The 13,962-nt window shown below is 43.8% G+C and overlaps 1 protein-coding gene across 3 annotated transcripts; it reads left to right on the top strand.

Moving 5' to 3' along the window:
- Positions 1-1,739: 1,739 nt before the first annotated feature.
- PRRC1 (proline rich coiled-coil 1) lies at positions 1,740-13,648 on the top strand. 3 transcript variants are annotated; one of them, XM_035097826.2, is made up of 9 exons: positions 1,740-1,936; positions 3,306-3,428; positions 4,856-5,254; positions 6,691-6,857; positions 7,788-7,890; positions 9,358-9,521; positions 9,915-10,018; positions 10,486-10,588; positions 11,905-13,648. In XM_035097826.2, the coding sequence occupies exons 2-9, from the start codon at positions 3,326-3,328 to the stop codon at positions 12,112-12,114; spliced, it is 1,353 nt and encodes a 450-aa protein (XP_034953717.1). In that variant the 5' UTR covers positions 1,740-1,936; positions 3,306-3,325; the 3' UTR covers positions 12,115-13,648. The 3 variants fall into 3 exon arrangements, with proteins under 3 accessions (XP_034953717.1, XP_034953718.1, XP_060125409.1); XM_035097827.2 differs by lacking the exon at positions 1,740-1,936 and adding an exon at positions 1,985-2,003; XM_060269426.1 differs by lacking the exons at positions 1,740-1,936; positions 3,306-3,428 and adding an exon at positions 3,908-3,925.
- Positions 13,649-13,962: the final 314 nt, after the last annotated feature.

Here is a 13,962-nt window from a genome sequence, read left to right as displayed (position 1 = left end):
CAACCTGGTGTGCTTCAGATATTTGGACTACAATTTTCACCTGCCCCAGCCAGCATGCTATGTTGATCCAAGTTGTAGTCCAAAACATCTGGAGGGTACCAAACTGGAGGAAGCTTTATTACACTGTAGTTAAGTAAAACAAACTCAAGGCCCATTTAGAAGGCAGCACTAAAACCTCTTTGCTGGCCTTTTGAAGGATTTTAACAGTGCCATCCTATACATACCAACTAAAAACAAGTTCACTAATTCAAATGGGCCTTAGTCTCAGGTTAAGTGCATACAGTGCTATTTATTCTAGTCCACATTTTAGTGTAGAGTTCTTTTTAAACACGGATTTATGCCATCTGCCAGAAACACCCTTCTGCATTCTGCAGGCAAGTCAAGTCTAGGGTTGCCATAAGTCTGGAATTTCCCGGACATAGCCGGCAATCCACCGTTGGAAACAGTGTCCGGGCAGAAATCACTTAAAAGTCAGGGGAAAGCCCAGATGTATGGCAATGCAACACCTTTACCAGGGGGGGTGGTGCTGGACTATATTTTGAAAAAAAGTATGAACAAATTCCTATGCCCCACAAATAACCCAGAGATGCATTTTAAATAAAAGGACACATTCTACTCATGTAAAAACATGCTGATTCCCGGACCGTCTGCGGGCTGGATTTAGAAGGTGATTGGGCCGCATCCGGCCCCTGGGCCTTGGTTTGGGAACCCTGACCTTTACCAAAGGTGTCATGGGCTTTGAAGACACTGAATCTCAGGACGCAAGGAAGAAACATGCTAAGAGGAAGGCATGCTTGGCAAATCTGCACCGTGATCAACTCCCGCCCTGAAACCAATGTTCCCACTGTGAAAGGACGTGCGGATCTAGAATTGGCCTTCACAGTTACTTACGGACTCACAAAACCGTGTTTATAGAAGACAATCTTACTCGGCTTCGAGTGCTCTCCAAAGAAGAAGATGGCAATGCGAAGGAAAAAAACAGCAGAAACGGCTCCAAAAGCTTAAAAGCATTATTTTTGGGTTAGGCTTCCCCAAAACAATTTTGGTGGTTTCCACAAAAAAATAAAAATAAATCTCAAGAAATTTGTGTGCACTAGGAATATTTTACTTTTTGAAATAGGGCAACCCTAAGCAAGACGGGCTAGCCGAGTAATTAAAAACGATCTCACCATACAGCTTACTCCCCCCCAAAAAAAACCTCAAAAGCAATGATTTTAATATTCCTTATAACTGATCAGGGTACATACAAAGTTTGGGTCTCTCTCTCATGACATTTTCCCCTAAACCACTTCCTAGAAGGACTGTTCATTAAACAAAAAACAAACACACAAAAACGTCTTTGGTTGCTTAATACCTTTCTGCAAACCGCTTACAGGCATTAGTATTTATTATTATTTATCCTTACCTTAGAATTTTTACTGCAAAATATTAGGTTTAGGAATAATGACAAAAATAGGGGAATAAAAGTGGGCAAACGAAATTATAAAACATAAGCCTTTGTTGGATGATATTGTCTTAATCCTGGAAAAACCTCTAGAAGGTATATTAGAATTATTAAATGAGATGATTGAATTTGGAAAATTGGCTAATAATCATAACAATAATAATACCAACTAATTAAAGAAACCCGTGAAACCAGCGGGTGCGACGAAGACCGTGGCGGAGAGAAGCGGAGGCGGCGCGAGCCTTTCCCGCCCCGCGGCTGCTCCTCCCCGCTGCCGCAGCGAACGTGGCAGGTCCCCAGGAGGAAGAGGAGGAGGAGGAGAGAGGTGGTTGCTGTTACGGCTGCCGCTGAAGCCGCCGCCTCCCCGGTCCCGCCTCCCGCCATTTTGAGTCCCCGGAGCCGGAAGAGCGAAGAAGAGCTTCCCCCTCGGGCGGGCTGTGGGAGGCCGCGGCGGCGACCCCTTTCCTCCCCACCCGCTACCGCTTCAGTGAGGTGAGGGGAAAAAAGGGCTGGCGGGCGGAAACGTACGCGTGAGGGACTGTGGTGCTTTTACTCTTAGGTTGGTTTTTTGTTTTTGTTTTTGCTTCTATTACTACTACTATTAGTGATACGGCTGCTTTGGCCGTTGTCTGTAACGGCCACGCGAGCAAGGGCGACGGGACGAGGGAGGAGAGGGAGGGTCGTAGAACGTAGAAAGAAGAGCTTCTCAGTTACTGAGCGGAGCGCAAAGACGTGGCAGAACAGATGCCGGTGCGCGCGTGCGTAAGGCAAGCGGCCTCCGCCCGGTGCATGGCGGGAAGTGTAGTTCTGTAAACGCGACCTGCCCCCCCCCGCCCCCTTCAGCAGTGTAACAAAGGACCAGGGTGGTGGGGCGGGGGACAGACGGACCCTGCTGTTGAACTTCAACCTCCAGGTTGGACAGTTGTCAGGGACGATGAGGATGATGGGAATTGTAGTCTCAATGCCTGGAGTCTCCACTTCCCCGCCCTTGTACACAGGGAGGTGGTCTCACTTCCTTGCTGGCTCCACCCCCACCCACAGTGGTGGTTGGTTGTTAGACAGTAGAAGGCCCAGAATTCATACCTGACCCAAATGGGTGGTTGGGTGCTCAGGGTGGGCTCCCCATCCTCCCAATTCCATCCTCACAACAGCCCTGTGAGGTAAATTAGGCTAAGAGAAGGTGAATTTTGCCCCAGGTTATCACAACAGCCCTGTGAGGTAGGCTAGGCTGATGAAGGATGCCTGGACTAAATATTCCTCTCTCCTTCCCCCAAACACCATACCCTCCAACATTTCTCTGATGAAAATAGGGACGTCCTATAATAATAATAATAATAATAATAATAATAATAATAATAATAATAATAGTCTACCCCTCTGACTGGGTTGGCCCAGTCACTCTGGGCAGCTTCCAACATACATAAAACATAATAAAACCTTAAACAACGCCCCTATATGGGACTGCCTTCAGATGTCTTCTAAAGGTTGTATAATTACTTATTTCCTTGGCTCAAGGGTTGCACAAACTTATCTTCAGAATAACCCCTTCAGAATTTTGCTGAGAAGCTGCTTGACTATGTGTATTAAAACTTTTGTTGTTGTCCATGCACCCACACTTTAAATCCTAATTATTAGGCACCAGGTTGGAAAAATTGCACCTGCTGTTGTTGTTCTGTGTGAACACACGGGAAATTCAGACACCTCTGAGACAGACTTCATGAATGACATATTTTTGAGTACTGACAGAGAGGTTTGGCCTACTGCAGGTTCTGTAAATTGGCAGTTTTAAGCAGCCAGTACTAGATGTACATGATGCAGCAGCTGTTTGTTTCATTTCAATTCATTTTTTGTTTCTTTCCAGCTCTGTGTTGCTGAAGGAAAATGATGGAAGAGAGCGGGATAGAGACGACTCCACCGGGAACGCCCCCACTGACCACAGCGGGGGCGGGACCTGCACCCACCACCACTGCACCAGTCTCATTAGGTATAAGTATTTTATCAGTGGTTCACATGGGGTTATTTTTCTTTTAAATTTAGTAGTTCTGAGACAGTAAAAGGAAAGGTTGCAGTTCCTTCAGTTTGGCAAAAGAAGGGCTCCTTCTCTTCTGGAAGGGACTCGGATCCAGTGGAGGGTCCTGCTGGACATGGGGTGGAGGTTTTTTTTGCTAGCCCCTTTTGCAGTCCTACCTTTCAGTCTGTTCTGGAGGGTCTTGCAAACATTCAGAGCAGCATTTTAGGGGGCTGCAAGGGAAGAAGAGATTGGTAGAAGTAATCTGTCCTCCTCCCACTTCCAGGTGAGCATCCCATGAGTGGAACTCTACTTAGGAGAAATCGGGAGTCTGGACCCAGCCCAATAAACTTTTCCACACTAATTTTTAAGTATTTAATTTGTTGCTTATTTCTAGTATTTTTAACTCGCCTTTCACTACCTGGTCCCAGGGAGGAATGCAACAAGAAAGCTGTGACTATATAAATATACATGTAGGTAGCAAACAGCTTTATACTTTATTATTTGCTCCTCCCATCAGCTCCTTGGCTGAAACAAATGGTTTGACGAGATGTTAGGAATTACATTTCTTATGAAATTGTGCTGGGGTGCCAAACATTCGTTTTAGGATAGGGGGGGGGAATAGCAGATTTATGGGTCGATCTTGGGACATCAAAGCACCTTGCGTTACGAGGTGTATGTCTGAACCTACATGCAGGCCCACATGTGCATATGAACCCAGCATACACCATTGACAGGAATGGAACCGCTGGTACACACCCACCCATGGCCAGAAAATAGAATTCAAGATACACCCGCATTTGGGAAAGTGCACACATGAGATTCTGCTCTCAGCCGAGTGCTATCTTACGTGCCATGTCTTGGCAGATCAAAGTCAGAGTGGTAGTTTAGTTCAAAAAGTGGATCAAGCTTAGAAAAGATCTTTCAGAAGGAAAGGAGGAACTGTGCTAACTTCAAAGGTCTGGAGCCTTTGGTTGCTGTCAGCCACACTAATTAATTGGGGAGGGTTTTCATTTGAGCTTAAAGCGTCGCTTAAATTCATGTTAACGTTTCAATCCAATAACCTGCTTCAAATGCATTTTAAAACATGTGCTGTTTTATCTCTAAATTATAACTTCATTGGTTGAAAATGCTTAATATTTGCAGCTCGGTAATAAACCTTTGCTTGCACAGGAAGAGCTGGCTTCGCATTATGTCACAGAGGGTAGTGGTTGATCATTGACTTCTTAGCTGTTGGGCTGTTTCCTTACTATAAGTTATTTGTTAATCTGCTACAAATTTAAGATGTTTTAGTTCTATTATTCTGCTGCAGATCTTTTGTTAGTATTGTTCTAAAAGTTTAAAAAGCCCGTCTACTAAAACTTGCCTTCTCATTTTCCTCTCCCTCTCTCTCTCGCCCTCAGCCTTAACTCCTTCCCTCCCTCCTCCCTCCTCTTTTCCTCCTTCCCAAGCACCATTTTCCACACCTTTGCCACCTGCAGGCTCCTCTCTTCCATCCATGACGACATCCCCTTTGCCTTTCGTGCCTCCCATGGCCCTTTCAGCGGGTGCCTCCCTTGGGACCTCAAGGCCACCCATGATGACACCGCCAGTCACCTCGTCCCCTTTCAGCAGCCCCCGTCCCCAGTTCTCGTCTCCTTCACCCCTGAGTTCAACTCCTGGCCCTGTGCTTTCTGCCCCTCCCACTGGTCCTCCCATATCAGGGTTTTCTATGGCATCGACCCACGACATCACCAAAGGCCATGCGGGACGAGCACCACAGACACCCTTGATGCCCTCGTTTTCTGCACCTTCAGTCACCGGTAACCCTAGCGTTTTCGCTTGGCTTTTTAAAACGAGTTTATCTATAATGGTTGTTGTTTTACCGAGGAAACCGGTACTGATTATCTCCCAGGAAATGCTGACTGGTTCCAAATGGTTTGGGGCTGGCTGCTGCACCCTCGCCCCACCATGCGTGGACCTTGACCAGGAAAAGCCTATCTACGTAGGCCATGCTCATGCGAGTTGCCTTCCCTCCTCCCTTTTAATTTTAAAGCTATTTATTAAATGTTCTCTACACTGCTTTTCAATTATGGAAAACCAAAGTGATTCACATAGCGATAAAACATAACAATGTCCAAGGAAAAAAAAAGTCAATAACATCAAGAAAATCATCACAATAGCCAAAGACACCAAACGACAACAACAAGAACTATTATTATTATTATTATTATTATTATTATTATTATTATTATTATTATACCCTTCCCATCTGGCTGGGTTTCCCCAGCTACTCTGGGCGGCTCCCAACAGAATATTAAAAATACAATAAAACACCAGAGACCAGTAGTAAGGGTCATGGGAAGTCTGTGTCTTCAGTTGACTGTGAAAACACCCAACGGTTGTTGCTCACTCGTTCTCATTAGGAAGAGTGTTCCATATTACAGGCTCCACAACGGAGAACACTCCCTTTCCCACATGCACATCAGATGGAGCTATGTAGGTCATGGTATGGTCAGAATGGCCCCATCTGTAAGACCAGTGTCCTCACCTAACCTGGTCCCAAGCTGTTTTCAGCCACTTTTAAAACCCACAAACACTGTATTGCAAGTGTGAGGTTGACTTCTAGGCTGTGGGATATATACAGCCCTTAGGACATTCCCCAGCCCACATTTCCCCCTCCCTCCTCTCACACCAACTCTCCTCAGGTACTTTAGCCAGGCTGGAAGGTGTTATTGATAACATCAGAATGGCTTATTGGTTAATTAAGAAAAGCAATGTGATATTAGATGATCAGCACTTCGCGAAATTCACAGCATGGGAAGTCACCCAAAGATATAAAATTTGGCATTTATATTCGGCCTTTTTATTGCATTGTAATTTGGAATGTTTTAATGTGGTTTTTATTGGATTATTAAATTGGAAAACTTAATAAATATTATAATAAAAAAGGAAGGTGTTATTGAACTGTGATCATGCCTCTTGCCAAGATGGAGGTTGGAGAGAGGCCTGTATGAGGGTTGAAACCGCCACTACCGTAGTTTTACGTGGTCAGAATGCGGCAGTCTCTTCCATTGTACAGTTACCTCCAAAGTCAAATTGTGTCTTTAAACTGGTAAAGGTCTTTTGACATAAACAGGTTTTTTCCCTGGAAAACTGAATATGTGCTGTTTTAATTGCTCAATAAGAAATGGCAGGTCACAGCAGTTGCAAACTTGTGGTGGGTTATGCAAAATGTTTCCTTGCTGTTGGTTTTCAGGTGTCTTCACTGGCCCGGCATCACAGCAGCCCTGTGGGCCAACCCCGCTAGCACCTGGCTTTGGAGCGGGCTCTTCAATTACTTTCCCAGAGGAACACGAAGACCCCCGGGGAGCTGACGTGCAGAGTGACGCATCTGCTGGAGGAGGACTGTGGGGCTTTATCAAAGTAAGGCTGAAAAGCAAAGGTAGCTGTGCTGCTGGTCCATAAGAAAAGCCTCCAAACCACAGACAATAGTTTTATTGTGATCAAGCATATATTACAGAAGTGGGGCAGGTTTTTTTAGTTCTCCAGATCCTTATATCAGGCAAGATGCTACACAGAGCAAGAGGAGAGGAGGGAGTAATAAAATAATAAAATTAGGCTGGTTGTAGCCACGAGAATGGTTTTTAGACTATGTTCTGAGTTTGAGCACATGGGGTTGGGGCACAGAGAGATATTGAGAGTGGGGCCAGCATGTGTGCCCTCACTCTACTCGTGAGCTGGCGTAATATATTTACTTGTACAGTGGGACCTCGACTTACGAATTTAATCCGTTCCAAATGCGCACTCGTAGGTCGAAAACTTCGTAAGTCGAGTTTCCCATAGGAAAAGCGGTTTCCCATAGGAATGCATTGGAAACAGAAAAACTTGTAAGTCGAGAAAACCGCATCTAGCCGCGAACGGGTTTTCCGTTCGGATGTCAAGAAAACCATAAGCGCTCGGCTACTTTTTCCGCTCGTAAGTCGAACGTCGGATGTTGAGCTCGTAAGTCGAGGTCTCACTGTATAAGATATTGACAAGCTGCTCTTCACCTCAGTAGCAATCCCCGAGCCACCCTCAAAGTAAAAAAATGCCAGACCCTCCAACATTTCTCTGATAAAAATAGAGGTGTCCTCTCTTAACATTTCTCCAGTGAAAGTAGGGACATCCTAAGGGAAAGTGGGACATTTCTGGATCAAATCAGAAATGGGACAGCTTCTGTAAGTCGGGGGCTGTCCCTGGAAATTAGGGACACTTGGAGGGTCTGAAATACAACATCTGCAAGAAGCAAATGGCTGAATCGGGCGTAGCCTTGAGAACAAAATGAGCTGAATGATTTGTGCCTTTTCCCTGCAGGGTGTGGCGGGGAATCCTGTGGTGAAGTCCGTGCTGGATAAAACCAAGCACTCAATGGAGACAATGATCACGACTCTGGATCCTGGCATGGCTCCCTATATCAGTAAGTGAAGAAAGCCTGTGGGCCTCGGGGTGGGGTGGAGGGCAGCATGCAACTCGTCCTCCTCAGGGCTCTCACAAACCTAGGCTGCAGCAAAGCCTCTCTTTTGGAGCTGTTGGCTGAAGAGACATTGTCTCTTTCTGTTTCTAATTGATGGATCAGAATCTCAGCTCCCCCTGCAAACATCAGGCCACACAGCCAGTGGAGGCATTTTGCAGATTTGCCAAGTGCATCTTCATAGCAATACAAGCTTCACTCATGTTGCTACTGGTGTGTTTTGAAGTGTGAACTCATAAAGGAAGTTACAGTGGCCGTTAATTTGATAGTATTGGGTATCTAGTGGTGGGACTTTTAGAGAAAGGGCTCCTATCCCATGAAAAGCCTCTAGTTAAACAGGACCAAAGACTCTATAACCTCGTCTGAAGTAATCCTGTGCTCCTCTTAGCAAGCCACGTAGAGAGGGACCATTTTGTTGAAGGCTGACTTTTTAAAAAGTGGTTGTAGCAGCCAATGACTGCATTTGGTTTTGTGAGAAGTGAAGGAGTCTAGCTGGCCTCCTCCCAGCCTTATATGCTCCCCCACTCACCCCTCTTTCTTACACTTAGTTGGGAGAAGAAAGGGGAAAATATTTTGCTTTCACTTTCAGTTAACCACAGCTTGGGATGTCATTCAGACCTAGAACAGCCATGAGTCTTAACTATGGTTAGTTTAAACAAGTTGGCTTCCTGAAGCCATGGTTTGAAGTTGGTTGGTTTGAAGGTAACCATAATGAAGATTAACAATTGGTCTAGAGATGACCTGACAAACAGCATTGTGGAAGCTTCCAGACTCTTGGCCATGCAGGAGGTGGGGGAGTGGGTGACCCCACATGGAAGCCACTCATTCACATCTCACTAAACCAGGCTTCCTCAAACTCTGCCCTCCAGATGTTTTGAGACTACAATTCCCATCATCCCCTGACTACTGGTCCTGATAGCTAGGGATCATGGGAGTTGTAGGCCAAAAACATATGGGGGGGCCAAGTTTGAAGAAGCCTGCACTAAACTATAGCAGAGCATCATGCTTTTAGTATGGCTGCAGCGTCCTGATATGTGCCTGCTATCTGCACCCTCCAGAAAAGAATTGAAGACGTTTTTGTTCTGTCAAGCTTTCCCACCTACATTGGGGTGTGTGTGTGTGTGTGGCTCTGCCATAAGTGTCTGCATTGTATAGTTTTTTTTAAAGTTAGTTGCTGCTGTCTGCTGTTTTCTGTGCCATTCTAAATATATATAGCACATTGCCTTGAGACGTGTGTGAAAGATGACAATAAATATGCACCCTGGTCCATCTCCAGATAATTGCTTTGCCAAGAAAATGGAGGGATCCTGACTGCCAAGCACAAGTTCTCCCCACCCCACCCCACCCCACGGTCTGAATGTATCTGCCTGTATATAGGATTATGTTTTAATGTTTTTTGTTTTTTTGTTATAGAATCTGGGGGAGAACTGGACATTGTTGTCACTTCTACTAAAGAAGTCAAGGTTGCTGCTGTAAGAGAAGCTTTTCAGGAAGTGTTTGGAATGGCCACAGTTACAGGAGAAGCTGGGCAGTCCAACATTGCGCCACAGCCAGTTGGCTACGCAGCTGGATTGAAGGCGAGTTGCCGTAGTTTCTTGGAGATTTGTATCACTTTTGTGATATTTTTAAAAATCATTTAAAATGTGTCTTCACTTGTTTCATACACAACAATGTAGCACCTAATAACTCTTTGGCAATTTTTTCTTTTTCACACAACTATATTTTATAAACTACAAAAATGAAACAAAGCATAATCCATTTTTATAAAAGCACAAAATAAGGACTTGGTCACTAATGAACCAAAGACACAGAGATTGCAGTTGGGTGTCCCATTTCCCTTCTGTAAACTTGAATATTTGTAGTTGGTTTACTTCAGATCCCTGATTTTGCTTTTGGCTAAGGTTCATCGCAAGCAGTAAGTGCTGCATGACAGCTGTACGTATTGACTGCTTCTTTTCCTTGTCCTTTAGGGAGCTCAAGAAAGGATTGACAGCTTGCGCAGGACAGGAGTCATTCATGAGAAGCAGCCGGCCGTGTCTGTGGAAAATTTCATTGCGGAATTGCTTCCTGACAAGTAAGGCCATTTAACATGTTGCTGAAGATAAATGTCAATTACGGTAGTATCATATCCACGGGACTTGTTGATACTCTAAACAGGAGCTGAAATTAGAGTTGTCTGCCTATTGCAGTTGCTTGGTATAATTCACCCTTGTGTCCCTAGTGCTTAAAACTGGGCATACCGTAGTTTGCATAACCCATAATTAAATACAGTAATTCACTTTCAAGCGTGGCCAGATCCTGCAGTGTAGCAAGCAAAACCCTGCCAGAACAGACCTCTGACATTTTGTAATTAACTTCCTTAGAGTTTGGAACATGACTATAAATTCTGGAACAAAAGCTAGTTCTTCTTTGTTAATTTTTAGTTTTCCCAGCCAAAAGCTGTTTCCAAGCTGTTTCAAAACTACTAAGCTCTCTAGACAGTTAATACCCGGAATTCGGATTTAATATGATTTGATAACAACCTTTTTGTCACTATAACAGGTGGTTTGATATTGGCTGCCTAATTGTCGAAGATCCCATCCATGGCATTCACCTCGAAACATTTACACAAGCAACGCCAGTGCCTTTGGAATATGTACAACAGGCAAGTTTTAATCTCTAAGGAAGGCATCCCCAAACTTCAGCCCTCCAGATGTTTTGGACTACAATTCCCATCTTCCCTGACCACTGGTCCTGTTAGCTAAGGATCATGGGAGTTGTAGGCCAAAACATCTTGAGGGCCGCAGTTTGGGGATGCCTGCTCTAAGGGGCTGAATCCTTTGCCAACGCAGCAGGTTGGTAAAGCCTTTTCTAAGGGATGGTAGCCAAGAACCCCAGAAGATCACTCTAGGAGTTTTACACACTTCTAAAAATGATTGCCATTAAATTCTGTCACCTTTAGTGTCTCTTTTATTGCATATATTTTAAAAAATAACGTGGATTTGATTGATTGATTGATATCTATACAGCTTAATATATTAAACATTTGTGAGCGAGCTGGCAGTAAGCATTGGGGGGTGTTCCTTAAGATGTTCCTGTAGGCTGGAGGGCTTAGAAACCAGAGTGAGTCAGCCTCATTCATTCTGAGGCACCTTTGAACATCCTGCACTGCCAGGAGGCTCAGAATCACAGAATTGTAGAATTGGAAGGGACCTCAAGTATCATCTGGTCCAAACCCCTGCAATGCAGGAATCTTTTTGCCCAGAGGGGGGCTCAAACCCGCAGCCCTGAGATTAAGTCTCATGTTCTACCAACTGAGCTATCCCAGGCTCCTCGTGTTTAGTGAGATTCCCCTTCTGATTTGGGCTCTTTGGTTCCACTTCCACCCTCCGGAGCAGGCATCCCCAAACTTCGGCCCTCCAGATGTTTTGGACTACAATTCCCATCTTCCCTTACCACTGGTCCTGTTAGCTAGGGATCATGGGAGTTGTAGGCCAAAACATCTGGAGGGCCACAGTTTGGGGATGCCTGCTCTGGAGCAACAGAAAGCAAATATGAGAGCCTTCTAGCCATCTCTACTCCATACTAAACGTACCCAGCTCTTTCAACCTCATCTCGGAGAACCTAGTCATGGGCACTGATGGTGCTGTGATAAAATGCCTATAACGTGCTGTCACTGGGTGAAAGTTTGGCCAACTTATTCCCGAAAAGGAGAAAGTAAGTGTTCCTGTTGTCCCTTAGCCTGTTAAACCAGAGGTTCTTTTCACAACAATTTTCATTAGCAGCACTTTAAATTCAGGAAGCATTAAGCTGGTATAGAACTTTGACTTATACTTGCTGAGTGAAGTCAAATGCCAGCAGCATTATTTATGCTTTTGAACTAACTTTGAATTATGGCGATATAGCTCTGGAGGAGGTTGAACTTGCCCGGGTGCTACTCCTTTTCTCCTGTACTCACTCCTGATTTAAATTATTCCACAGGCTCAAAGTCTGACTCCTCAGGATTATAACCTAAGATGGTCAGGTTTGTTGGTGACAGTGGGGGAAGTGATAGAGAAGCAATTACTGCACGTCAACAGAACGGATTGGCACTCTGCATTCACCGGCATGTCCCGTCGACAGATGATCTACAGCACAGCCAAAGCTATTGCAGGGATGTACAAGCAGCGTTTACCACCCAGGACCATTTGAGAGGAAACGGGACTCTGGATGCGACACATTCCTTAAAAACTCGTGTTGAAAAGAAATGATTGCATCTGTTCGATGGCCCTGTTGACGCCCCTCGTTTTACATTATATAAAATGTAATTTTGTTTTTAAAGTGAAGCTACTCTTTGGATAATGGAAATGAGCAATTCTTAATTTTAGTCACATAATGGCTCCCCAAACCAGTAGGCATATTTATAGAGAGCATTAAAATGTACCGGTATTTCATTTCAAACACTAAATCAGGGATGGAAATCCTGATGCTGTTGGACTCCAAACTCCATCAACTCCGGCAGACACCATGGCCAGTAGTCAGAAACAACTGGAGGCCCCTCTCCAACATGTCCCCCACCCTTGAACTCAATGGGTGTTTGACAGACATTTTGGACTTTATTTAAGAGGCAGGACAGTCATTCACAGCACCTAGGATAGATTTGGAATCCAAGGCCAGAGTCACTGGCATGTGTATTGCATGTGTGGTCAGATTTGGTTAGGGTTTCAAAGAGGAAGCCGTTTGTAAAGTTCCTCCTTGCAGTCACCCTCCTTAACACCAGGGGGGTCAAGAAGCATGCAAATGGAACTTATTTTCTTGGTTATATTTCACAGCAAAGAAAAATTATCAGAAATCACCTAGCGAAGTGCCTTTTGCTGCATAAATAGGTACAAGGCTGCAATCGGTTAACTTTTACAATGCATCTTAAGCTATGGACCATTACTGAACAATTTGTTTATCTCCATTGCAAATGCTGCCCCAGATTGTATGCTCAAAATTGTGCATATTTATAAACTGCAGAGTATTTTGATAACTTTTTTAAAAAAACCTTTCTGCCTTAAAATAAGTTTCTCAATTTCTACTACTTAAGTCTTTATCTTTTGTAGATGCTTTCAAAAGACACATTTATATAGACTAGTTAGCTAGTTTATAATATTTTTATCCAGTGAAAAATCTGTAGTTTTTCCAATTAATATATTTTGGCTTGCCTTGTAAAATCAGAATTAAATAGATTTTAATTATTCTTCTTCAGAAGTTTTCAATATTTTATTGAACTAACTTTGGACCTTTCCAAAAGCATGAGTATGGCCATGGTTTGATTCTGACAGAACAGAGTGTTTTTGGTGAGTTAGTGGGTATATAGGAAGGGAGAGAAAATCTTGCTATATTTATTTTGTGGTATCAATGCATCAGGGAAAACTCAACTAAAGTAGACACAGAATGAGTACATCTTTTTCTTCACAAGCACCAAAAATTCCATTCCTTATGTACCCTCTTGGAAAATCTTAGGTGGGATGTATAAAAGCATTCAATGTTTCATGTTCAATCAAGTCCGAGTTTTTTCTTTAGGTTTACATTATCTCTGTCCATTAGCCAAGCTGGCACTTGAATTTGTTTTCTCTTTCCTGTCCATCATCATCTTGATCCTGTCCACATTTTTAATGTTTGTAGACTTGATAGCCTGGCTTTCCATACATAAGAAAATTCAAGGGCGTTAATAAAAGCTCAATAAAGGAAAATAACAGCATTGGATGGCTCTTCTATAGGCTTGAAATGGAACTGTAACAGTGTATGTCTAAACCCACATGCGTTTCCAACGTGTATTCATACATATGCACACACCAACAGAGGGTTGGGGGTCTGTTGCTGGGGTTACGCGTAAATTCATGAATGTGTTTGTCCCTATTCTTGCCTAAATAAAACTCCTGACACCCGATAACAACAACAACAATTTATTATTTATACCCCGTCACTTTGGGCTGCTTCCAGCAAAATATTAAAATACAAAAATTCATGAAGTATTAAAAGCTTCCCTAAACAGGACTGCCTTCAGATGTCTTC

Source organism: Zootoca vivipara, chromosome 17 (assembly GCF_963506605.1).
Source record: "Zootoca vivipara chromosome 17, rZooViv1.1, whole genome shotgun sequence".
NCBI classification, from domain to species: domain Eukaryota; kingdom Metazoa; phylum Chordata; class Lepidosauria; order Squamata; family Lacertidae; genus Zootoca; species Zootoca vivipara.
This window is presented reverse-complemented; position numbering and strand designations above follow the sequence as displayed.